Source organism: Peromyscus eremicus, chromosome 16_21, assembly GCF_949786415.1.
Source record: "Peromyscus eremicus chromosome 16_21, PerEre_H2_v1, whole genome shotgun sequence".
Lineage (NCBI taxonomy): Eukaryota > Metazoa > Chordata > Mammalia > Rodentia > Cricetidae > Peromyscus > Peromyscus eremicus.
Window position 1 is genome coordinate 5,381,833 of NC_081432.1, and position 24,146 is coordinate 5,405,978.

Sequence of the window (24,146 nt, forward strand, 5' to 3'; positions counted from 1 at the left end):
ACGGCTGATGGGTGGGTTTTGCATCAGACAAATGGCTTAATAGCAAAAGGACCAAATGTCAAAGCAAACAGTCTGTGTGCTGGGGCAGGTGTGCCCCGCTGAGGAGGTGTGCCAGGGTGGATGAAAGATGCCATCTGGATAGAATGGCTGAAAGGAACCCCCGAGAGCTGAGGCTCCTCAGCTCTGCTTTTCATTAGCACGGGAACAATCTGACACATGAGACAGGGCTGCAGCAGGAAGAGCCTTGACCCTTTGGCCTCAGGATTCCAAGCCCAAACTGACGCTTCATTTGGAAGCAGAACTTGGAAATTAGGTGGCAGAACGACTCCAGATCAGGCCAGCAAGACCTGTACCCTGGGACAGCGAGGTGCTGTGGGTGTGGTGGGAAACCTGGTACCTTCTTGTGAGCTCCAGGGAGGAGGGTTGTGGTGAGCTGGACGGGAATCATCACCTGGGCAGGTGCTGCCCCAGAGTTCTCACACCAATACATTCACATTTTTGCTTTTTTTTTTTTTTAAGTAGCGCATAAGCTGCTCAAACATGGTAAGAAAATGATACTACTGTTCTCCCCAGGGTCAGGTCTAGGCCTTGTTATTTGGTTTGATCTGTTCACTCTTACATGTGTGGTAGATGGCAATCCAAATCAGTCCTCAGCCCCTTCCTCTGACATTTCCATGGCTGTTTGCGGAGTCAAGAGCCAGACAGCAGTGTCTGGGATTATCTTACTTCCTGGTAGAAGTTGACCTTTGAGTCGGTCCTCCACCCTGGACATTTTCCCATCATAGGTGGTGCATGTAAGCTGTTTCCTTCAAGTTCCTTAAAGAACATGGTTGGTTGTTGAAGTCTCCTCCCATTAGGAACCGTAGAGTATACTACTCAATGGCAGCAAAGTCAGGCTTGGGAAGCCCCTCTCCAGGACTGAAGAGCAAGAATGCTCTTCAAAGGGTGTTTTCTGTGTTGTGCAGCATCACAGTGGGAGTTGGTGAGAGATCTTCCTTGCTTAGAAAGGAACTGAAGGGTAACTAAGCAGCCCCGGTCTTTGTGGGGATCATTGGTGTCTTGGGGAGGCTGAATACGGGTTAAGGTTATCTGCATCCAGAAGTTGCTTCTGAGAAGTTGATTGCCTCGTGTTTGAGGTCAGGTTTGGCCTTGACTTTGTTGGTGCTACATGGTTGCCCACTAGCAGCTGACTGGCCCAGGCACTGGTTCCGTGGTGCTTCCTCTGTGCTAATCAATGGCTACTGGAGTGTGATTGTGTGTGTGTGTGTGTGATGTGTGTAGTGTTGAGGTGTGAGCACAGTCCTTGTCCTTTGGAGTTGGTCACTGCCTTCGGCCTTTGATGAACTAGGTCTTACCCTGCACCCCAAATAAGTTAATGTGCTGTGGCTCCAGTCCCTGGGGTTTGTGAGTAGGAGGCAGTCTAGGCTGATCCAGGATTGAATGACAGTGACTAAAGGCTGGGACACAGGTTGTGGAGAGGAGGCTTCTTTAGCACCCTAGCCCTACCCCCGCCCCCTTACCTAAATTTCACTGTCACTGTAGTTTGGTACCTCCCCTCAGTCTCTCCTACTGTTCCAGAGTTGGGACATTCTTCAGTGGTCCTTGCAGGATCAAGGGCTGGGGTACAGTCGCTGTCTCTGGAGTTGGTTACTGGCTATATGAGTGAGAGGACTTCTCTAATAAAAGGATGGATTTGGGGCTCATGTGTCTTTTGTAAGTGCCTGAATACGTAAGCTGGGCTGTGCACAGACATGGTCACATGAGACAAGTGACTTTATCCGGAGACTCAGAGCATCTTAGCAAGACAAAAGATAACCTGAACTTGAGGCTTGACTGTTCAGCATGTCCTTGTTGCCTGTGTAGTTGATGAGAAACACCTGCCAGTAAGGAGTTGAACAGGGACACAGTGTTAGAATGTCAAAAATGACATGGCTCTCCCTGGTGGGAAAAGGTGACGGCAGATGTCAAAGAAGACTGAAGAGATTGGGTACAGTAGCCAAAGTCACTTTGACAGCCCCTCAGGAGGGGAGGGGGATGTGTCAGAGGCTGTGTCTAAGGGAGAAGAGTGTCCAGAGCACAGGCTTCCACCCAAACTCTGTGCTTCAGGGTGGTTTCTAAGTTTAGGGCTGTACTCGCTGCCACCCGAAGCTTCCGAGGCGGGTGCAGGGGGCACAGCAGGACATGCCACCTTCCCAGGAGGCAGAGCCATGTTTGTGTCTGGATGGGATCAGTTCTGGAAACTTATATTTTCTCCTAACGGCAAAATGCCTGCAGGTTTTGCCTCTTACTCTGTATTGACTTTGATGTTGCACTTGTCCACCCACCAGTGTTTACGGATCCTGTGTACGGGATGCTTTTTCTATAATAAAGTACTTGTATTTGTGTCCGTTGGTGTTTAATAGAATAGACAGTCACAGAAGGCACTTTCCGCCAAGCCTGACCCCCTGGGTTCGGTTCTCTGGCTCCATATGGCGGAAGGAGAGAAGTGGCCCCTCCACACGCCCTCTGACCTCCAGACAGGGCTGAGGCATGTTTGCGCCCACTTCCCAGGATAAAATCACTTTTATTCCATTTATTATTTGTGTATGTGTATGAGCACCTCAACCCCATAGTACCATCTTGATGGTCCTTTTGTTGTTGTTGAAAGAGTCTTGGTGGCCTGAAACTCACTATGTAGATAAGGCTACCTTCAAATTCAGAGAGATTGGGAGCAGGGATGCCTTTAATCCCAGCACTGGGGGAAGGATCCATCTCTGTGGGACACGACCAGAACGGACCATACATTCTGCCTGAGGCCAGCCCGGGGCCCAGCTGCCAATCCTGCGAAGCCCAACAGCTTGGAGGCATTGGTGAGATCGCCCTACTGATCAACCTGCTCAGCTGAGACCCATTCAGGAGAGGTCTCAGAAGTCTGCAGTCTGAGGAAACAAGATCAGCTAAGGAGTTAACGAGCAAGCAAAACGCGACCTGAGAACGCAGGAGAAGGAGCCGTCCAGCCACCGAACCAGATCACCAGAATCATAAACCCACTCTACACCGACTGGGAACAAGTTAGGCACCATTTCCGAACCGGCAGACCAGGTCTCTAACCCCTAGGCCCCAGCCGTCTGAGCCCCAGGGACCAGACAGCTACCTTTCCCTGCTCCCTCACCAAAAAAAAGCCAGCCCCTGTGAACCCAACAGCCACTGGATCCATAAGCCCACCCTGCACCAATTGGGAACAACGGCTCCCTGAGACAGAACCCACTAACACTGATTGGACTAAGCTGCTCCCGGAGAAACAGCCCAACAGCACCGATTTGACCAAGAACTCCTAGTGAACCAAGACTAACAGAACAAGAGAGGCACCTTCAGACACAGACACCGCCTACACCGAGCAGAGGAAGAGATGAGTAGAACCCAGTGCAAAAATACAGGCAACAACATAAAGACCTATATGACAACATCAGAACCTAGTGATTCTACACCTGCAAGACCTGAACATACCAAGGCAGAAGTAGCAGAAATCAATCCTAAAAATGACTTTAAGAAGATGATAGAGGCCCTTAAAGAAGAAATAAAAAATTCCCTTCAAGAAATGGAAGAAAAAAACAAAAAATTGAAAGAAATCAAAGAAAGCCAAGAAAAAGAAATTAAACAGATGAAGGAAACAGCTCAAGATTTGAAAATTGAAATTGAGACAATAAAGAAGACACAAGTTGAGGGAATGCTGGAAATAGAAAATCTGACTAAACGAACAGGAGCTACAGATGCAAGCATAACCAACCGAATTCAGGAGATGGAACAGAGAATCTCTGACGTTGAAGACACAATAGAGAAAATAGATTCATCAGTCAAAGAAAACACTAATGCCAAAAAAGTCATAACAGAAAAGAAAATCACAGAACAAACCTAACAGATTTAAAGGGTGGTGCCTACTGGCCAGGACAGTGAGTTCCTTTCCTTAGGACACAGGCTTGCCTGTTCTCCTCTCTGCTGTCCTAGGCCGTCTTCTGGAGTTCACAGTTAGTTACCACTGGAGACCCTACACTCCAATCCAACTAACCCTGACCCTCAACCAAATGTAAAATCAAAAGCTTAGATCACAGACCTCTGTGTTAGTGTTAGTTCAGGTCAGGTGAGAAACGGTGGCAGTCTGCAGGCCTCTGGCTCTCATTCCTGTCCTGGCCCCACTCTAAGCAAGTTTCTCCTTGGCTTCTTGTTAGTAACTGCTCTCTTAGTAACAAGGGCCCCATAGGTGTCCAGGGCTAACACCCTGAGGACAGATGGCCTGGTGGGTGGTATTTTTTCCCAGGCATCCTTGCCCTCAGCTAATGCTCCTTAGGACTGGTCCTTCCTTCCAAAAGCTTTTAGAAGTCCTATGGAGCCGGGCAGTGGTGGCGCACACCTTTAATCCCAGCACTCGGGAGGAAGAGACAGGTGGATCTCTGAGTTCAAGGCCAGCCTGTTCTACAGAATGAGTTCCAGGAGAGGCACCAAAGCTACACAGAGAAACCTTGTCTCAAAAAAACAAAACAAAAAATCCTATAGAGCCAATCAGGAAAGACTTCATGCAAGGAGGAGCTGTTCCTAGCAAACTCCAATCTATGAGCCACTGCTGTGGGATGGTCTGTATGTCAAATCTGTTGCTCTAATTGGTCAATAAATAGAACATTGATTGGCCAGTGGCCAGGCAGGAAGTATAGGCGGGACTAACAGAGGAGAATTAAGGGAACAGGAAGGGAAAGAGACACTGCCAGCCGCTGCCATGACAAGAAGCATGTGAAGATGCCAGTAAGCCACGTGGCAAGGTATAGATTTATAAAAATGGATTAATTTAAGATATAAGAACAGTTAGCAAGAAGCCTGCCATGGCCATACAGTCTGTAAGCAATATAAGTCTCTGTTGGGTCTTGGTTGGGTCTGAGTGGCTGTGGGACTGGCAGGTGACAGAGAATTGTCTGTGGGCCAGGCAGGAAAACTCTAGCTACAGGCCACAGTAAAAGTAACTGTCATCAGGGAAGAGGAGGCGATGGGGCAGAAGTTAGGACTTAAGAGTTTCAGGGTGCTTGGACTGTATTACTAGATCTTATGCAAAATAGTGGAGCAGACTTGGAATTTGGCAGCTCAAAAAGGGAAGGACAACACACAGTAAGGTTGTCCAAAATCCCTACAGTGGCCTGAGGAATTAAGAGGTAGCACTGGTAGAATCGCAGTCAGCTTCCGTCGGCAATGATGAAGCCCTTCCAGATTTCCAGCAGCACTGGCTGGCTCCGAGTTCTAGCTTCAGTTGAGTCAAGGGACTTTGAACTTTGATGCAGAAGTGATAGCTGAAGCCTCAGCAAGGGAAAGACAGGTGTTGCCCCAACAGTTAGATGGGGGCAGAGGATGAGCCGAGAAGGGGGGCGGGGAACTCAGCAGTGCCAAGGGCCGCTGACCAAATGAACACAAATGGTGGTGACACCAAGAATGATCATAAAATTTAATATTGATAGCTAGGCACAGCGGAATGTCATTACAATCCCAGCAGAGGCAGAAAGGTTACAAGTTCAAAGCTAGCCTGGGCTTACAGGAGTCCATTTTGAAAAAATCAAAACAGTATGGTTTCTATGTGGGATAATAAAAGACTGGAGTGAGTCTGAAGTGGACAAGAGGGATTCAGTACAGTGTACATACTCAGTTCTAAGTCACTACTTAAGGAGCTGTTGGGATGATCTTTTTGTACACTGTGTGAAGATGTGTTTGTCCTTCCTCACCTGCCTAAGGTACCTTCTGATTGGTTTAATAAAGAGCTGGACAGCCAATAGCTAGGCAGTACTTCCAGGGGAAGAGACAGGAACTCTAGGAAAGAATCAGAGAGATGGGAGATTTCACCAGCTTGATGTGGGGGGACTCAGGGTTAGGGTACAGTATTGAGTAACAAGCCACGGGCAGGATGCAGACTGATGTAAATAGGGTAAGTTTCTTAAAAGCTAGTTGGGAACAAGCCTAAGCTAAGCCTAAGCTTTCATAATAAGAAGTCTCTGTGTCATTATTTGGGAGCTGGAGGTATAAAGAAAAACCTTTATAGAACTCCTTCGGGAGCTCCTGCAGGCTACTGGCCTGTGGCTTGGCCTGCTCTATGTACGCTGGCATGACTGTATACTAGCCTGCAATGGATCTAGGTTCCTGAGCACGCAGCATGGACCTCTGTAGGAGGGATGCTTAAATGCTGTAGGCAAGTATTCTCTGAAAACCGAGTGAAAAAGCACCGTGCCCCCTGCTTTCAGCTGGCACTAGTTTTCATAGTTGGACGTTTCAGAGAAACATGCTAAATAGGAATTAAAGAGCCACCAGCAGAATTGAGCTCAACTGAAACTACCACATAGGTTACACATAAGCCCATGGGAGGGACATGGGACAAGGGGATCTGGAAAATGTGCTTTCCAGGGAGGTGATTCTGAGAAGAACCCTTGGGGACCAAAGGCAGAGGTCACCTATTGTATCACACAGATGCATCTAAAACTAGTAACCTGAGGCTGGAGAGGGCTCAGCACTGAGCACTGGCTGCTCTTGCAGAGGACCTGGGTTCAGGTCTGTAGGGAAAAAGGGCTGGCTAGAGAAACCCACCCTGACCCTGGAGCCCAGAATTAGGGAAGGATGGCTCAGATAAAGCCAGTGAGAGAAACACAGTTTAGCTCAGATCAGAGCCATCTCTGCCTCTGTCCAACTGACTTGTGAAATCGACCAATCACAGAGCAGGACAGCAGAATCCTGGCCCTAGGGCCCAGGATCAGGGAAAGAAACACAGCCTGTGTTTGGGACCTGAGCCAGAGAAGTGAACACTTTATCCCCAAACCTAGAACCCAGGAAATATGCCCTGACTCTGAGACTAGTACCAAAATATCACTCTTGGCCCCTAGAATCAGAGTCAGTGAAAGAAATGTGCCCTGGCCTTAGAGGTAGTGTCAAAAAGCCAAGAAAGGCCAGTGAAAGAAACACAGTTTGGCCCTGAAATCAGGGCCATCTCTGCCCCTTGCTCACAAAACTGGCCAATCCCTGGGCAGAAAATAAACTAACCAATCACAGTTGACTCCACCCCCTGGACATCCTATATAAACCGCCCTGCCCGTCAGTTGTGAGCTGTTCTCTCCACCCTGGTAGAGGCAGTTACTCTCCTGGACTCCTCCTTCCCAAATAAACCTTTTTCTCAAAAGAGTATTGGGTAAAGACCTTCATTGAGAGCTGAACAGAAGAACCTTGCTGGGACGTCCCATAGTGGACTGAGCAAGGGGGAGCTGAACAGAAGAACCTTGCTGGGATGTCCCATAGTGGACTGAGCGAGAAAGAGCTAGTAACACTGAGCCAGAGATTGTGGCTCTCCAGGAGAGGAGCAGGATTGCTGTGTCCTGCGGGGAGACCATCCCCCATCACACCAGGTATATCCTGACCTTCCCGAAGAGTCAGGATACCCTTCCTTGCTGAAGCAGTTCCAGGCCTGACTCTCCTGAGAAGTCAGAAAACCTTCCTTTCCAAGGTTGGGCTGTTTCTTTGCAGTCTCAGCCATCAGAGCTGTGCTACACAGTTCCAGGTGTCAGGGACACCTTCAGGGCAGAGCTCTTGTCCAGAGTAGCTCTGAGGTATCCGGGATACCTCGCCTTCTAGGGTTGAACTGTCTCCTTGCAGTTTCAGCCATCAATTTACTTACATTAATTACATTTGGTGCCGAAACCCGGGACACCAAACCCAGAGTTTTTGCAGTTTACTAACAAGGTCTCAGCACCCAACACCGCAGGATATAACTGTTTGAACTCCAGTTTCAGGGTATCTGATGTCCTTCCAGGCTCCTAGAGCATTGCGTGCACATGGTGCAGACATACATGCAAACAAAACTGATAAACATGAAAATCTTTTTTTTTAAATAGAGTTTTGATGAGATGCACATCAGGAGCAAGTCTGAGGACCTGAGTTGATCCCCTGGGCCCTTAGAGCTGACAGAACTGACTGCTCCAAGTTGTCCTGTGAACACCACACACACAAGCTGTGACACACACAATACATAAAATGGGAAGTCCCACACTGTAAGCCCTTAGGCTCCTGTATGACCCAGTGACAACACCTGTCTAGCAAGTGTTTTGTCCCCTGAGGGGCCTCAATACTCTCTTTCTATGAATACCAATTCAGAAGACCAGCTCCAAGACAGCATTTTGTATCAAGAGAACAGTGCAGTGATCCAGTATCTCTAGACAAAGATTGAAAGGGGCCACTTGATTGTATTTCAAACCACAGATACTTTAAATACATCACATTAAATAAAACCACCAGGGGCTGGAGAGATAGCTCAGAGGTTAAGAGCACTGGCTGCTCTTCCAGAGGTCCTGCATTCAATTCCCAGCAACCACATGGTGGCTCACAACCATCTGTAATGAGATCTGGTGCCCTCTTCTGATGTGCAAACATACATGCAGGCAAAATACCGTATACATAATAAATAAATAAATAATGAATGAATGAAACCACCAAGTCCCATTACTGTTTTCACAGTTTATTCAAAGGTTGAGTAGTTAAAATGTGGGCATTTCCCCAGAACGAAGCACTCCCCACCACACAGGCTCCACCACTACTCTACATTACCTCTTCACCCATGCTCACACACTCCTGCAAACACACAGGGATCAGGACCCCAACTGTTTGGTAGTAGAGAGCTCAGAGCCACACAGGTCCTTCTGTCTCCTTTGCACTGGCAGGCTCTGCATGAAAAGATGAAGGAGCTAACACATCCAGCACCCTTCCCCAGAGTGAAGACTTCCCTAACATTCCTTTTTCTTCATCTAAGACATGGAAACAAAGCAGTTTTGCTTACAACTTTAAGTCTTCTATTCTACTCTCTGAATGGCTGAGCTAGGACAGAGCTGACCTTCACAACGTCAAGCCTGGCAGAGAGCGAGTCCCAGTTGTAGCCTGGCCAGGACACTGCCAGTCACCACGCAGGTGCAAATAATGCCTTAACAGGTGTCAACACTTGAAACCAAACGAATAATGCATTCATATGAACCTCCACATTTTTCTGACGCAGCAAAAATCTTCTAAAGGTGGCAGCAGCTGTGACAGAGAAGGCACTTTGTGCTAAATTGAGTGTTTCTCATGAGAGAACGCCACAGCGGAGGGGCCAGGTCAGCCCAGGCTGCAGGCAACCCTTTTGGGTGCAGGGGCAAGTATCCCCCAGGAAGGCATCTGCAAAGGAAAAATTTGTAATCATGATTCCAAGGCAAAATGGCTACTTGAAGTTGGGACAGGGAAAAACCAAGACAAACACAGTTGCACCGTGAGTTGAGGAATGAGCCCAAGGACTCCTCTGGGCTGTGTCTGCCTTGCCTTCCAAGGAGGCTGAGAGATCTTGCATGGCAGCACCGGAGCCTCCACCAGGTTCTCTGCTGTGCTCTCAGGAACAAGCTGTCCTGGGAGCACTTCCGGGTATTGCTGGTAGGCAGCACGTGTCTCAAGATCTTCTCAAATAGCCGTGAAGAGAAAGTGAGTGAGGGTTGAACATGGTCCTGAACTCCTTGGCAGTGTCCAGTGGCTTGTGGGCTAACAGCCACAAAGGATCACACTAGTGCCTCCCCATCAACACTCAGAAGAGCAGCATGAGTCTTTGGATGGGGAGATAGGTCAGTGGATCCGGGTCTTTGCCCTAGTACCATAAGTAAAGTGCACCATGAATGAAGGCTGGGGAAAGCTCCTCGCCCAGGCCGAGGTATGGGGAGAAAACACCCATACCCACAGGACGGAGATCGTTCCTTCAGCCACACTGTTGGCTGTTCACATAGATTTTCATTATTGCGTTATTTCTTTGACTGTAGGATTTTCAGCTATAAAGAGAAAAGAAATACTTGGTGGGCTTGGCAGGTGGCAGGCATATCACCACAACACAGACATTGGCTGGTATCAGTGTATATAATCTCAGTAATGGTGGACGATGGCTCTTTGTCCCCTTCACTCTGATGAACTTAGGAAATTCAAATTCTCTTTGAAACACCTAGCAAACTGGCTCACAGAGCTTCTAGAGAAGCAAGAGAGCTGCTTGTGGCTGCTGGAGAAATGCTTGTCTTTGTCCTATCCGTTCCCTGGTGCACTGTGGGGGAACAGCCACTTACAATCACATTTCAGAGACTTGACTATGACGTGTTAATGGGGTCTACAAACTTCTTGGAAGTTCTTTCAAGAGCGTGAGAGGCAAACCACAATGTTGTACCGAGAACTCTGCCCAGTTTAGGGTTCCCAGCACAGGCCTTACTTTGCTGCCTTCATGTAGGAAGGTATGGCCCCCCTGGCTGTCAGGCCCTCAAAGCGCTTGTATGTGTAATTGATGAAGACCCAGTCTTTACTCTTGTAGTCTGTCTCAGGGTGATTACTTGTGGTCACTGTAATCAAAGAAACGGAAGAGACTGAGTCAATGCCCTACCTCAAGGACAGCTCGGTCCCAGAGACCTAACCCCTGAAGAACACAGCACAGTTCCCATTTGGAAAGCATTATTTTTCACTGTGCAAATTTTCTATTTTGCTCACCTATGTTCTCCGAACTTTCCATTTCTGCATAAATATTTAAAAGTTTTATTTTGGGGGCTGGAGAGATGGCTCAGGTTAAGAGCACTGGCTGCTCTTCCAGAGGTCCTGAATTCAATTCCCAGCACCCACACGGTGGCTCCCAACCATCTCTAGTGGGATCTGACGCCCTCTTCTAGCCTGCAGGCATACAAGCAGACTGAGCAGCCATATGCATAAATAAATTTTGAACACCAAAGCTTTATTTTCCTGCTCCAGTCACTTCCGTTCCCCTACCCTTTAACCCGGTGAGTAACAAAAGACGGAGCACTGTGACCAGCTTGGCCAGCTCCGAGTTGACACAGATATGTACTCATGTCCCATTCAGTGGTCTCACCACTACCCAACAGTACTAACTACTTACACAGGGTCAGAAGCTCCCCTCCACATTCTGAGGAGAATCTGTAAATGTCACCCCAAAACTGCAGGGGATGATGCAACTCTGAGGCCTCAATGTCAGCCAGTGGGATTACCTGTGGGTTTAAGAATATCAGACTCTGGAAATTCATCGAAGTTTGAGGTATCATCGATGCTCTTGATTTCAATAGATATGGCAGCTGGTCTCTCCCTGCCAAGAACAGACACACCAAATCACCAGTTAGTATTCACATGGAGGATGCTGACCAAGTCTTTCTCAGAAGAACCCTGTCTCACATGGGAGGACTATTCACTGGTAGGCAGCATTTTTTTCTCTAAATGCTAAATAAGCCAATTGACTGCATCCGAGCAAAATTACCATTCAAAACTGGTAATTCAGCCAGGCATGATGGTGCACACCTTTAATCACAACACTCGGAAGGCAAAGGCAGGTGGATCTCTTGTGAGTTCAAGGCCAGCCTAGTATACCAGGTGAGTTTCAGGACAACCAGAGCTACACAGAGACCTTGTCTCTTTGTTGTTGTTTGGTTAGTTCGTTTTTTGAGACAGAGTTTCTCTGTGTAGCCCTGGCTGTCCTGGAACTTGATCTGTAGACCAGGCTGGTATCAAATTCACAGAGAGCATGCCTCTACCTCCCAAGTGCTGGGTTTAAAGAGGTGTGCCACCACCGCCTGGCTGAGATGCTGTCTCAAAAAAATAACAAAACCAAGCAAATAAAAAAGGCATTCCATCAGAAAGACAGGAAACCAGCTGTAGCTCTGTGTCAATGCGCCTGTCCCCTAGTGGAGGACTGTGTCAATGCGCCCGTCCCCAAGTAGAAGAAAGAGCCTCTATGCAGCCTGCATTGGGCTTTTCCCTGATTCCACTGGAAAGATAAAATCACAGGGATGCTGGCCAGAGCGCAGCCAAGAAAAGCAGACTGTGAGTCCCAGGCTAGCTTCACAAGTCCAGCCTGGTCTACAAAGGGAGTTCTAGGACAGCCAGAGCTGTTATAAAGAGAAACCCTGTCTCAAAAACCAACCAACCAACAAAATTCAAGGATCTAAATCAAAACACAATTATAATATAAAATGGCAAGACACTTTCTGCTTAGTAATCCTTGAGTGCTAATGACAGCGGGCGCTTGCTTCAGCGGGTAGTCCAGGAGTCCAGGCCACACCTCCTCCCTACCCTCTCAAAAGCTTCTTCCTTCCCTCTCTCCTGCCCTCTGTACTGACCCCTTCACCTTCTTCTCACTGGTCCTCTATCTCCCAGAAACAGCCTCTACCTGGTGTGCATGAACAGCTGAAGGCCCTCAACCATAGAGGATGGGTATGAGAAAGACAGCATGTTTTCTAGACACCCTTCACTTTATTCTGTCAGTCACTGCTGGGTCTACTGCATCCTGTGGCACACAGCGGACAAGCCTGACTTCATTTTCACCGCAAATGAAAGACTCTAAATGTCTAAAGGGTTCTCTTCCTTTATGGAGCTTGTCAATGATGACTCTCCCAAACCAGACTAAGGAAACACAATCTGGATGGTATCTAAGCACTTGGAAGGAAGAGAGGCAGGAGAATCAGGAGTTCATAATCATCTTCTGTTATACACCTAAGGTGCTTGCTCCACAAACCTGCTGACCTAATTTGATCCCAGAGCCAATGCCAAGGTTAAAGGGAAGAGTGAACTTCACTCATGCACTGGGGGATGAACACATTCCCCCTCCAATACGAAGTTATGTTAAATCCTGGATAATGTAATATGGTGTATACCTGATATGTTCCCAGTCAACACCTTCAAAAAAAGGATTACTTTTTATTTCCTCAACTCCAGAGGCTCCGATTCTATGTTCCCATTCACAGCAGAACCTGGAAAAAACAGGCTTTTCAACACACTCCAACAGTTTCTTCAGAAAAATGAATAGCCAGGCTCTTGCATGCTCTTCCCCCAAACCCCACCCCTGGAGGAAGCAGGAACACCCAGGATTCATTCCTGTCACAAGGCTGAGCATGGGACATGCTCTGCTACCTCAGAATCAGGCCCTTGGCTTTCTCGGAGACAGGAACTTCTGGGGGAAAGGTCAAAGTTTCCTTCCAGTTCATCACCTTCTTATATGTCTCTTGTGGGGTCTCGGAGCAGAAGGGTGGGTAGCCTGCAATGAGCAGAAGTGTGGGAGCTTTACTGCCCAGAACCCAGACTCTGAGGCACTTCTCGACCCGGTTCCGTCTCTAACAGCAACTCACCACCTCGGCATGCCCACTCCTCCACCACACTGGCGGGACTTTCTTTCTCCCCACAAAGTATCTAAACCCTCTTTTCGTTTTGTTTTTGAGACAGGGTTTCTCTGTGTAGCTCTGCCTGTCCTGTAACTCACTCTGTAGACCAGGCTAGCCTCGAACTCACAGAGCCGCCTGCCTCTGCCTCCCGAGTGCTGGAATTAAAGGTATACACCACCACTGCCCAGCTATCTACCACCATTTTTCATTTTTGCCAACTCAAAGTGAAGAGGTGTACCTCTGATACTCTAGAAAGCCAACTGGAAAGCCAGCTTACGGCTGATGCTGAGAAAGGAAAGGACAAGCAGAGTTGCAGTGTGGGAATCAGCATGCCAGCAGAAGAAAGAAAGAAAGACACCATGAAATGACCCTTTCCAGGGAACTCTTCACATGGCACAGTGTCAAGCAAGCGGAGGAGGGAAAAGTGTAGGTTTCAAAAAGACCATCATGGCCTCCTGTCTGTTGAGGATAAAGACTTGCACTCCCTATCTATCGCCAGCGTGTCCTCCACACGGAGCACATCCATATCCAATGTTCCCACCCTGTTATCCAGACTCATTCATTAGAGCTCCACGGCACATGGGCATGCCGTCAAGGTGACACTCCATCCAAATCAAGGGAGGAACAAAGGTTCCAGCTGTAAAGGCTTCGAGAGAGAAAGCAAGTCACAACTCACAAACCAAGAGAGGCACGGCCTTGGTGAAGCTCTCTGTCCACAATGTCTTGGTAAGTGAGAGTGGTTAAAGGGGCCAGATGGGGAGAGTGAAGGGACAGAAGACATGTAAGTAATACATGACCAGCACAAGTGACACGAGAGGTCAGGGAACCTGTGACTACAATGGGACTGGTCTGAAAGAGCTGGCCATCAAGAAAACTTCACTCTGAAGGCCAATAAGCACAGTGCCTAGCTGGCCTCCACGTGACCCAGAGTAAGAGTGGAAGTCTTTCCTGGGCGCACAGAAACCCTCAGGAAGCACGCAACAACTTACCGATGAGCATCTCATACATGATCACCCCGAGTGACCACCAATCACAGAGCTTGTTGTAGCCGGTCTGCATGAACACCTCAGGGGCGATGTAATCAGGAGTGCCCACTGTAGAGAAGGCCTGAAATACGGACACACATTAGGCAGGCCTGGCCAGGAGGGTGTACCTAAGCTCCGAATGTTATTCCAGAGACCACAGGCCTGGAGCTCTACCAGGGGCACCCCAAACTACGTAAGTAGGACAGCCCAAGTCTACTACAAACTCATCAGCTACAGCACTTTCCAAAATAAACAATAGAGCTTTGTTAATAAGACAAAAGACCCCTCCTAAACATACCCAGAGCCCACACCATAAACCACCTATTAAGGGGCTGGAGGGATGGCTCAGAGGTTAAGAGCACTGGCTGTTCTTCCAGAGGTTCTGAGTTCAGTTCAGTTCCCAGCAACCACATGGTGGCTCACAACCATCTGTAATGAGATCCGGTGCCTTCTTCTGGCCTGAAGGGACACATGCAAGTGAACACTGAATACATAATAAATAAATAAATCTTTAAAAAAAAAAAAAGAACCAGGCTCTATACCTCAATGAGCCTTCCTAATTCTGCCAAGATGTCTGCAGGGAAGAACTAGCTAGCCCAATGATGCAGCTAAATCCTGACATCCAAACTCATTACTCAAGGCCTGAGAACTAGGGAAGGGACAGCCCAGTGTGGAAATGAAATGCCTTGCTCCAAATCATCCTACTTCCAACACGCACTACGTGGCCTGACAGCATCCCCAAAGAGAAGCCCGTTAGTGAGAACGAAAGGCCTAGTGGCCAAACGCTTGCAGATGGGCTCTGTATCACAGGCTTTCTGTGATGACAAGAACAGTCTCCAAATGCCAGGACTTTATTCTGATGTATACCCGAGGCTACAAACCTTAGGAGGCCGTGCAGCCAAAGCTGGCCATTTGGGGTTTGTCACGTGTAAGGCAAATCTGAGATCAGCTCTGCTCTCATCTGCTAGCCCATAGTTGAGGTTAATAACCTTAATAACCTGTCCTGTTTGGGTGGGAGGTGGCTCAGCAGGTAGCTGATTTCCACAGTGGCTGTATGATTTTCACACCGACAACGAGTACAGGCACCTCCTCTCCACATCCTCTCCACGATTCCTTGTCAGATCTGCTGATGGTCGCCATTAGGACTGGACTGAGGTGTTACCTCAAAGTATTTGCATTCCCCTGATGGCGAGGTCTACTGGACATTTGTTTTGGGGTCTCACAATACAGCTCTGCCTAGCCCAAGACTCACGATATAGATCAGGCTGGCTTCGAACTCAAAGATTCTCTTTCTCTGTCCCCCAAGGGCCAGGATTAAAAGTGTATACTAGCGCTGGGCGGTGGTGGTGCACGCCTTTAATCCCAGCACTCAGGAGGCAGAGGCAGGCGGATCTCTGTGAGTTCGAGGCTGGCCTGGTCTCCAAAGCGAGTTCCAGGAAAGGCGCAAAGCTACACAGAGAAACCCTGTCTCAAAAAATAAATAAATAAATAAATGAAAGTGTGCACTAGCAAGCCTAGCTGAACACTTCTAAAAAGAGTTATTGACCACCTGTGTTTCGTTTTTGAAAACTATTCTGGTCACTTGCCCATTTGTTGACTGACAGTTTTAGTTTTACTCCCTTGGTATTTAATTTCTGCAATTCTTTGCAAGTTCTACATATTAGTCACTTGTCTGAAATGTATCTGGAAAAGCTCTTCTCCACTCTGGGCTGTCTGCACTGATGACTGTTTCCTTTGCTGTAGAAACTTTTTATTGTCAAGTGGTCCTATCTGTTGACACGTGGATTAGTCCCTGTGCTACTGATGGTCTAGCCTACCCCAGTATCTTGAAGGGCATCTCCTGTATTTTCTTCTAGAAGTTTCAAGGGGTTTTTGTTCTTGTTTAAGAAGGATTTCTCCATGTATCACTGGCTATCCCAGAACTTGCTATGTAGAGCACCTAGTCTTGAACTCAGAGATTCATCTGCCTCTGCCTCCTGAGTGCTGGAATTAAAGGCATTTTGAAACATACCCACCCTTGTTTCAGGTTTTAAATGAAGGCCTTTGATCCATTTTGAATTTTTTTTTATTTTTGTACAAGGCAAAAGGTAAGAATCTAATATCATTTCAAAGTACAGTACAGTACTGCAGGTAAAAATCCTGCATCATCTGTTGAACAGACTTTTTTAAAAAATACTTATTTTTATGTGCATTGGTGTTTTGTCTGTGTGTATGCCTATGTAAGGATATCAGGTCCCCTGGAATTGTAGTTATAGACAGTTGTGAGGCACCATGTGAGTGCTGGGAATTGAACCCATGTCCTCTGGAAGAGTAGTAGTGCTCTTAACCGCTGAGCCATCTCTCTAGCCCCAGGCTACTTTTTTTCCAATGTATGTTTTTGCCTCCTTTGTCAAAAATTAAGTGAGTGTAGCTCTGTCCCTTTGAGTATGCTATTCCACTGGCCTACCTGTCACCTACTTCCTCTTGAGGCAAGTTAGTAAAAGCACAGCAAGAAAGTCTAAGCCGGCACTTCACTCAGAGATCTGCCAAGTTAATACTGTATGTGTGCACAATCACAGTGCTACTTTTTCTACATATGCACATGTGACCACTGCTGCTGCGAAGTACAGCACATGTTTAGTTTTCAGATACGAACAAATCAAGAAATCATCCACTAGGAATAAATGTTGGGGGACAAGAGATGGTGTCACATATCTTTAATTCTAGCACTTAGGAGGCAGAGATGGATCTCTGTGAGTTCTAGGCCAGCCTGGTCTACAGAGTGAGTTCCAGGCCAGCCAAAGGTACACAGAGAAACCCTGTCTTGAAAAACAAAAACAGGCTAGGCAGTGGTGGCACCCGCCTTTAATCCCAGCACTCGGGAGGCAGAGGCAGGCGGATCTCTGTGAGTACGAGGCCAGCCTGGTCTCCAAAGCGAGTTCCAGGAAAGACACAAAGCTACACAGAGAAACCCTGTCTCGAAAAACCAAAAAAAAAAAAAAAAAAAGAAAAAAAAAGAAAAAAGAAAAGAAAAACAAAAAGAATAAATGTTGTTGTGACTAGAGAGGTGGTCCAGTGGTTAAGAGTACTGCTGCTCTTGCAAAGGAGCTGGTTTTAAATTCTAGAACCCACACAGTGGCTCATAACCATCTGTAACTCCTTCAAGGGGATTCTACGCTGTCTTCCAGCCTCTGAGGACACCAGGCACACATACACACATGGTATGCAGACATACACACAGGCAAAACACCCACACACATAAAATAAAAATGAAAGCAAGGTTAAAACACACACACACACACACACACACACACACACACACACACACACACACACACACAGAGTTTTGGTTAGCAAGATGGCTCAATTGGTAAAAGCACTTGCCACCAAGACTGATGAACTGAGTTTGAGCCCCAGAACCCACACAGTGAAACAAGATTCCTACAAGTTGTCCTCTGACCTACATACACAGAGGCATTCATGCACACACAAATAAAATAAATAAGACTGAAGTTTTCCTAGACAGTAATATTTCAGTGGTGAATGTATACTATTTAGATTGCTTTCAATATACTATCAAAGTAAATGCAGTAAAATGACTTATTTACTTTGAAGCTTATGGGGCACAATTTTATTTATGTATATATTTAGGGCTTTGTTTGTATGCATGTCTGCACACCAGAAGAGGGCATCAGATCCCATTATAAATGGTTGTACACAGCCATGTGGGTGCTGGGAATTGAATTCAGGACCTCTGGAAGAGCAGCCAGTGCTGTTAACCACTGAGCCATTTCTCAGCTCCAATGGAGCACAATTTTAAATGTGGACATAGTCAAACACTTATAGAAATTTTAAATTCCCCTCTCCAATTCTGATTACCACAATGTAAGAAAAGGTAAGACAGATGAACAGGAGTGCTGACTTGCCTAACAGGATCAACATCTTAACAAGTGTGAGATACTTCCTGAAAATACATCCATAATCCTACTATGTTGGTGGAATCAAGAGGACTGGGGTTGGGAGGGGGGGCGCAGGTGTTCAAGGCCAGCCTTAGCTAAAAAATGAGTCCTAAGCCAGCCTAGACTATAGGAGACTTTATAACAAAATAAATTAATAAATAGACAATGCCTTAAATACTCAAAGCAGAGGTTTACACTTAGCCTTACCTTGAGGTCCCCAGCTTAACTGAACCCTTTATACCTTAGAAGGGATGACAGGAAGAAAGGAACTGTTACCTATTGGAAGGTAGGAATGAAGTTACCTCCCGAAAACTCACCAACTGTTGCCTAATTTATCTGCCCTCCTCACAGAACTCCTTTGGAGGCTACCAGCCCAGTGACAGTGCTGTTGCTGAAGGACTCCACACAAGGGAGATGCTCAGATATTTATCAACTGGACATATATGTGCCTTTCTGGTTTTTGTTTCTGTTTTGCTTGGTGATAACTGGTACTGGGGACAGGACCCAGGGCCTTGTGCACGTCATGCTAGCACTCTGTTACTGAGCTACATCTCCAGCCCATTTGTATTCATTGCAAAAATTAGTCAGACTGGTTTGTAATATTTTTAGAAGCCTCCAATATTACTTACTAGCTGGCGTCTGTTTCTTTTCCAGGTCTCTGCTTTCCTTTTGGAATTCATGTTCTGGAAAGCTAAAAGTAGAAAAATCAAGTCCTAATCAAAATTCAGAAAAGAATGCTTAGTACTTTGGGGGTCTGGTACTAGTCATACCATACACTCACTAAACTCCCTGGATAAAGTCAGGCGCAGCAGTGGGAGGCAGAGGAAGGCAGATCTCTGTGAGTTCCAGGCCAGCCTGGGATACATAGAGACCCCCATCTCAAAGCACCAAAATAAGGGAAACAAACAAAACCAATTCAACTCTGGTGACTCATTTTCCATTCATTTCTTTTTTTTTTTTTTTTTTTTTTTTTTTGGTTTTTCGAGACAGGGTTTCTCTGTGTAGCTTTGCGCCTTTCCTGGAACTCACTTGGTAGCCCAGGCTGGCCCCGAACTCACAAAGACCCGCCTGGCTCTGCCTCCCGAGTGCTGGGATTAAAGGCGTGCGCCACCACCGCCCGGCTTTTCCATTCATTTCTATCACCCCAATATGAAGCTCTAGACACAGCACTCCAAGAGTCACAGTGGGAGTTGTCAACAGTTTCATGTGGCTCATGTGGCCAGAGAGAACAGCCAGGCCTTCACAGAACTGCAGAGAGAGAAACCCAAGTGTGTATCAACTGTGTATGTATGTGCTTTTTTGTTTGTTTGGGGGGTTTTGGTGGTGGTACTGTTGGAAGAATGAGGGCTCTCTGCATGCCAGGCAAGCAGTGTACTACTGAGTTACAACAACGCTCTTTCTACTCACTTTGTTTTGTGGTCACCTCCCATACACACGTAATACACTCAGATGACTCCCCCTCATCTCTCACAGCTCTATATGTTCAGTTTTCACACTTATTCAGACCCGGTTTGTAGCATTCCAGAAAATCCAAATCAACTCACTCTGAATCTGCAGATGGGCTTGACCCATGCATGCTGACCTACAACACTCACAATTTCTAAAACTTATAATGGAAGTTGCAAGAGCAGCAAGTAGACTCCTGGAGTTAGGGTGCACTCTGAGTTTCCCAGGATGAGCTGGGATTTGTGTGTTCGAGTCTGTGCAGGTGCACGTGTGGGTGTGTCCCCGTACCCATCTATGTGTAGGGCCCGAGGAACACAGGTATCATTCCTTAGATGCCATCCACCTTTCTTTTCTTTTTCTTTTACTTTTTTTCTCTTACTTCTGTTTCTGAGGCAGGGTCTCTCACTGGCCCCAGGGAGTCCTCCTGTCCCCACCCACTCAGTGCTGGGTTACAGCCATGTATCTTCATGCCAAGCTTTTTTTATGCATTTTAGGAGTCAAACGTGGGTCTTCATGGATGCAGGGCAAGCACTACACCCACGGAGCCATCTCCCCAGGCCTCAACTGTGATTTTACTACATACTCTTTCTTCCATGCCCTGATACTGCTCAGGTGGAAAAGAACACCTGGTGTGGTGGTTTGAAAGAAAATGGCCCACAAAAAGAAGTGGCACTATTAGGAGGTGTGGCTTTGTTAGAGTAGCTGTGGTCATGTTGGAGGAAGTGTGTCACTATGGGGCAGGCTTTGAGGTCTCATAGATGCTCAAGCCATGCCCACTGAGGCAGTCTACTTCCTGTTGCCTGCATATCAACATGCAGCAGCTCCTGCTCCAGCACTGTGTCTGCCTGCATGGCTCCATGCTCCCCACCGTGATGACTGTCGTAGAATATTATTGTAAGGTGTGTTGCTTTTGTGTATGTTGCATTTGTTTAACACTGTGAAGCTGTGTTACTGTGCCTGTCTAAAACACCTGATGGTCTAATAAAGAGCTGAATGGCCAACAGCAAGGCAGGAGAAAGGATAGGCGGGGCTGGCAGGCAGAGAGAATGTATACAAGGAGAAAACTGGGAGGAGAGATTGAAGATCTAGGAGGCAGAGGAGGAGGACTCCAGGGGCCAGCTACCCAGCTACATAGCAAGCCACAAAGAGTAAGATTTACAGAAGTCAGAGAACGGGAAAAGCCCAGGGGTAAAAGGTAGTCGGGATAATTTAAGATAAGGAAAGCTGGCTAGAAACGAAGCCAAGCTAAGGCTGGGCATTCATAAATAATAATAAGCCTCTGTGTGTGATTTATTTGGGAGCTGGGTGGCAGGCCCCCCAAAAAAGTAAAAAAGAGCAAATCCCTCCCACAATAATGATAATGGACTAACCCTCTGCAGCTGTAAGCCACCCCTCCATGAATGTTTTCCTTTACAAGAGCTGCCGTGGCCGTGGTGTCTCCTCACAGCAGCAGACGCCTCACTAGACTCCTGCAATAAACCCAGTCTGCAGCTGTCCTGAGAGCTCTGTCTCATCACTCCTTGCTGGGCCGTGCTCACACCAGCACCTTCCCAGCAGGGTTCTCCAGAAGTCCTTCCCAACATCTGCCTTAGCACACCTGGAAGCACTCGTCTCGCCTAGTCAGGCAGCACAGAAAATACAGAAAGGTACTACATTTCTTCTCTAGAACTCATGGTGTGAGAATCTTCCATGTTCCCTGTGTAGTTGAGTTACCAGGGCAATCACTCTTGCACAAGGGTTAAGGAACAGGGCACTCACTGAAGTCACTGGGGAGGCTGTGGTTCAGGTTCCTATAAAATTCTGTCCTATGTGCTTTCTTCAGGCCTGTGCAAAGGCCAAAGTCAGAAAGTTTCACATGGCCCTGTGAGGAAAGAAGAAACACAGTGATGGATGGACAAACACTCTTGGATAGGGAGAAAACTATCTTCTGTCCTTCCAGCGTCCATTACACTTCTAGTCAACATACTGCTCCCCACCCATCTTACTACAATGAAAAACACATAACAACAAACTACTCAAACAGCTGGGTGTGTTGGTGCACGCCTTTAATCCCAGCATTTGGGAGGCAGAGCAGGTGGATCTCTAAGTTTGAGGCCAGCCTGGGCTACAGAGCAAATTCCAATATGGCCAGGGCTACACAGAGAAACTCTGTCTCACCGCCCCCCGTAAAAAGGAGAAAACCACACAAGGTGGATCGCTGTTCCCTATCAGCACTGCATGTACACAGACACTACAGCCAGGCTGCCTAGCTCAGCAGACACACTGGTCAGGGTGCTATGCCCCCACATACCTTGCTGTCCAAGAGAAGGTTGTCTGGTTTGATGTCTCTATGGATGAATCCCAGCTGGTGAATGGAGTCTATGGCTAATACTGTTTCTGCTATGTAAAACTGAGTCTCCTCTTCTGTCAGAGTATCCTTTTTCATCAATAAGGTCATCATGTCCCCTGGAAGCAGAAAGATACAAAGCCACCAGCATACACACACAATGCATGTACACACACACACACACACACACACACACACACACACACACACACCATAAAATGTGAGTAAGAACCAGTTTTCAGATACAAGTCAACTAAACCCAACTGTGCTGTGTCCCAGAGACTGACCCGCAGTGCTGACATGGGAAGAAACAGCAAGAGATTTCTAATACTTAAGGGTAAAAACCACAGTCACAGAGAAAATCACATCTTGTACCTAAGCTAGGTAATGATGACTATTATGCTATGATTTCATTTTCCTCTTCAGAGAAGTGAGAATTTCTCCCATGATTACAGTGTATTTGCTTACAACAGTATTTTGGACTTGAGGAAAAATCCTACTTTACTTTTTCTTTCTTTTTTTTTTTTTTTTTTTTTCCGAGACAGGGTTTCTCTGTGTAGCCCTGGCTGTCCTGGAACTCGTTCTGTAGCCCAGACTGGCCTCAGACTCACAGAGATCCACCTGCCTCTGCCTCCTGAGCGCTGGGACTAAAGGCGTGCCCACCACCCAGTGAATGACCTACTGTACTTTTATGTCTGCTCCAGTATCTGTAAAGTTGTCTACATCTAGAGGCAAATGGCAATTCCACACAGGTTGAATTGCTGTCATTAGAATGAAATGCCAAATAAAACATAATATTTAGGGAGACTGAAAACAAGGTTTTCCACTAACACAGAGAGGCAAACGAAGAGGGAGTGGCCTGTGGGCAGCTGAGCATCAGTCAGCAAATGCTGAACCCACTACTCTACACTGGAGACTAACTGCCTGACAGGCGAGCACACTGGCCGTTCTCAAGACCACCAGGGCCTTCTCCTAACATCTTATTAGAGTACTCAAACCATTACAGAACTGTTAATCTAATGATAAACTCCTTAGTTTCCTGCAAGGTAAGAGTGTCAAGTTCAATACTAACATCATAAAGCAAGAGAAAAAAGATTCATACCCTAAAATTCAGCAATTAAACAAAAGCAAAGAAAGTATGTCAGGTAGATAGAAAGCTAAGAGAGACAGGAAGGTTCAGTGTCTACCTCATGTAGAGCTACTTACAGTAGGAAACAAGGAAAAGAGACCTCTGACCTCAGAGTCTCATGCTGCCTTCTGAGGGGCATTTCATTCATAATTCTTATTTTTTTCTTGATATCTTGGCAAGAATTTTTCCCTTGGACAAAAATTAAATAAAGGCCCAAGACTTGCAAACTGAGTCCTCAGCATTCCTGGGAATACTCTGAGACCAGGAACAGTGGCTGAATCCATCCTAAGGTCACTATGCAATGCACTGTCACTCACTACCAAGCAGAACAGGAAGCTGATGGCCTGATTCGTGTGAGTTTGTCCAGATGGTGGGAGAGCTCAGGCCAGCTGGTCTATGGCTGTGCAGGCCAGCATCACCAAGTTCAAAGGGCAGGGTCCAAGGGACATGAAAAGCTAAGGAATTAGTGCAGTAATAGCTAGGGAGACACATGGTAAGGAGCTGGTGGCCAGGCTGTTTCTTATTCTCTAAGAGCTGACACATAAATGCTTAAGACAAAGGCGGGGCGGGGAGGGGGGTGGCATTCTACTAGCCAACTCTATTGTGATCTTGATCTGTTGTCAGGAAAAATTACTGGTGACCCTGGGTCTAAACTAAGGGGCGTCACAAGATCAATATAGTTTGTCCCAATAAATTACATTTGCTTTGTTAAAAACCAAACAGAGGTACAGGGACTGGGAGGAGAGGAGGGAGGAGAAACTGTGGTTGGGATGTAAAAACAAACAAACAAATAAATAAATGCAAAAAAAGAGAGAAAAAAAACCCACTTGTCTTCGGTTTGTTTAGGGTTCACTGGTTCGCCAGGAGAGACTGTCCGCAAAACAGATGGGATGCTCTGCTCTGGCTTACTCTGTAGCTGTCTAAGCTTGAAATCTCAGAAAGGAGAAGTGGACTCTAGATATTAATATAGGTGAAGAGAAAATCACTCTTTACTAATAAATCACAGAGAAAGAAAGCAAAAGGTTGAAGCAAAGGTGTCTATGGCCTCAGTGTGATCGGCTGGACAGCATGCAGGGTTCCCGTCAGCAG

At 46.8% G+C, this 24,146-nt stretch overlaps 1 protein-coding gene across 2 annotated transcripts in view; it reads right to left on the reverse strand.

Moving 5' to 3' along the window:
- Nucleotides 1–8,487: 8,487 nt before the first annotated feature.
- Stk38 (serine/threonine kinase 38) overlaps nt 8,488–24,146 on the reverse strand; it is a 34,375-nt gene continuing 18,716 nt past the window's right edge. For both annotated transcript variants that reach the window (XM_059281527.1, XM_059281528.1), the window contains exons 7-14: nt 21,893–22,047; nt 21,361–21,463; nt 18,786–18,847; nt 14,183–14,300; nt 12,946–13,069; nt 12,690–12,785; nt 11,034–11,128; nt 8,488–10,379 (exon numbers count right to left, since the gene is read on the reverse strand). In XM_059281527.1, coding sequence (XP_059137510.1) covers nt 10,249–10,379; nt 11,034–11,128; nt 12,690–12,785; nt 12,946–13,069; nt 14,183–14,300; nt 18,786–18,847; nt 21,361–21,463; nt 21,893–22,047 — 884 coding nt within the window. In that variant the 3' untranslated portion in view covers nt 8,488–10,248. The remainder of the gene's footprint in view (nt 10,380–11,033; nt 11,129–12,689; nt 12,786–12,945; nt 13,070–14,182; nt 14,301–18,785; nt 18,848–21,360; nt 21,464–21,892; nt 22,048–24,146) is intronic.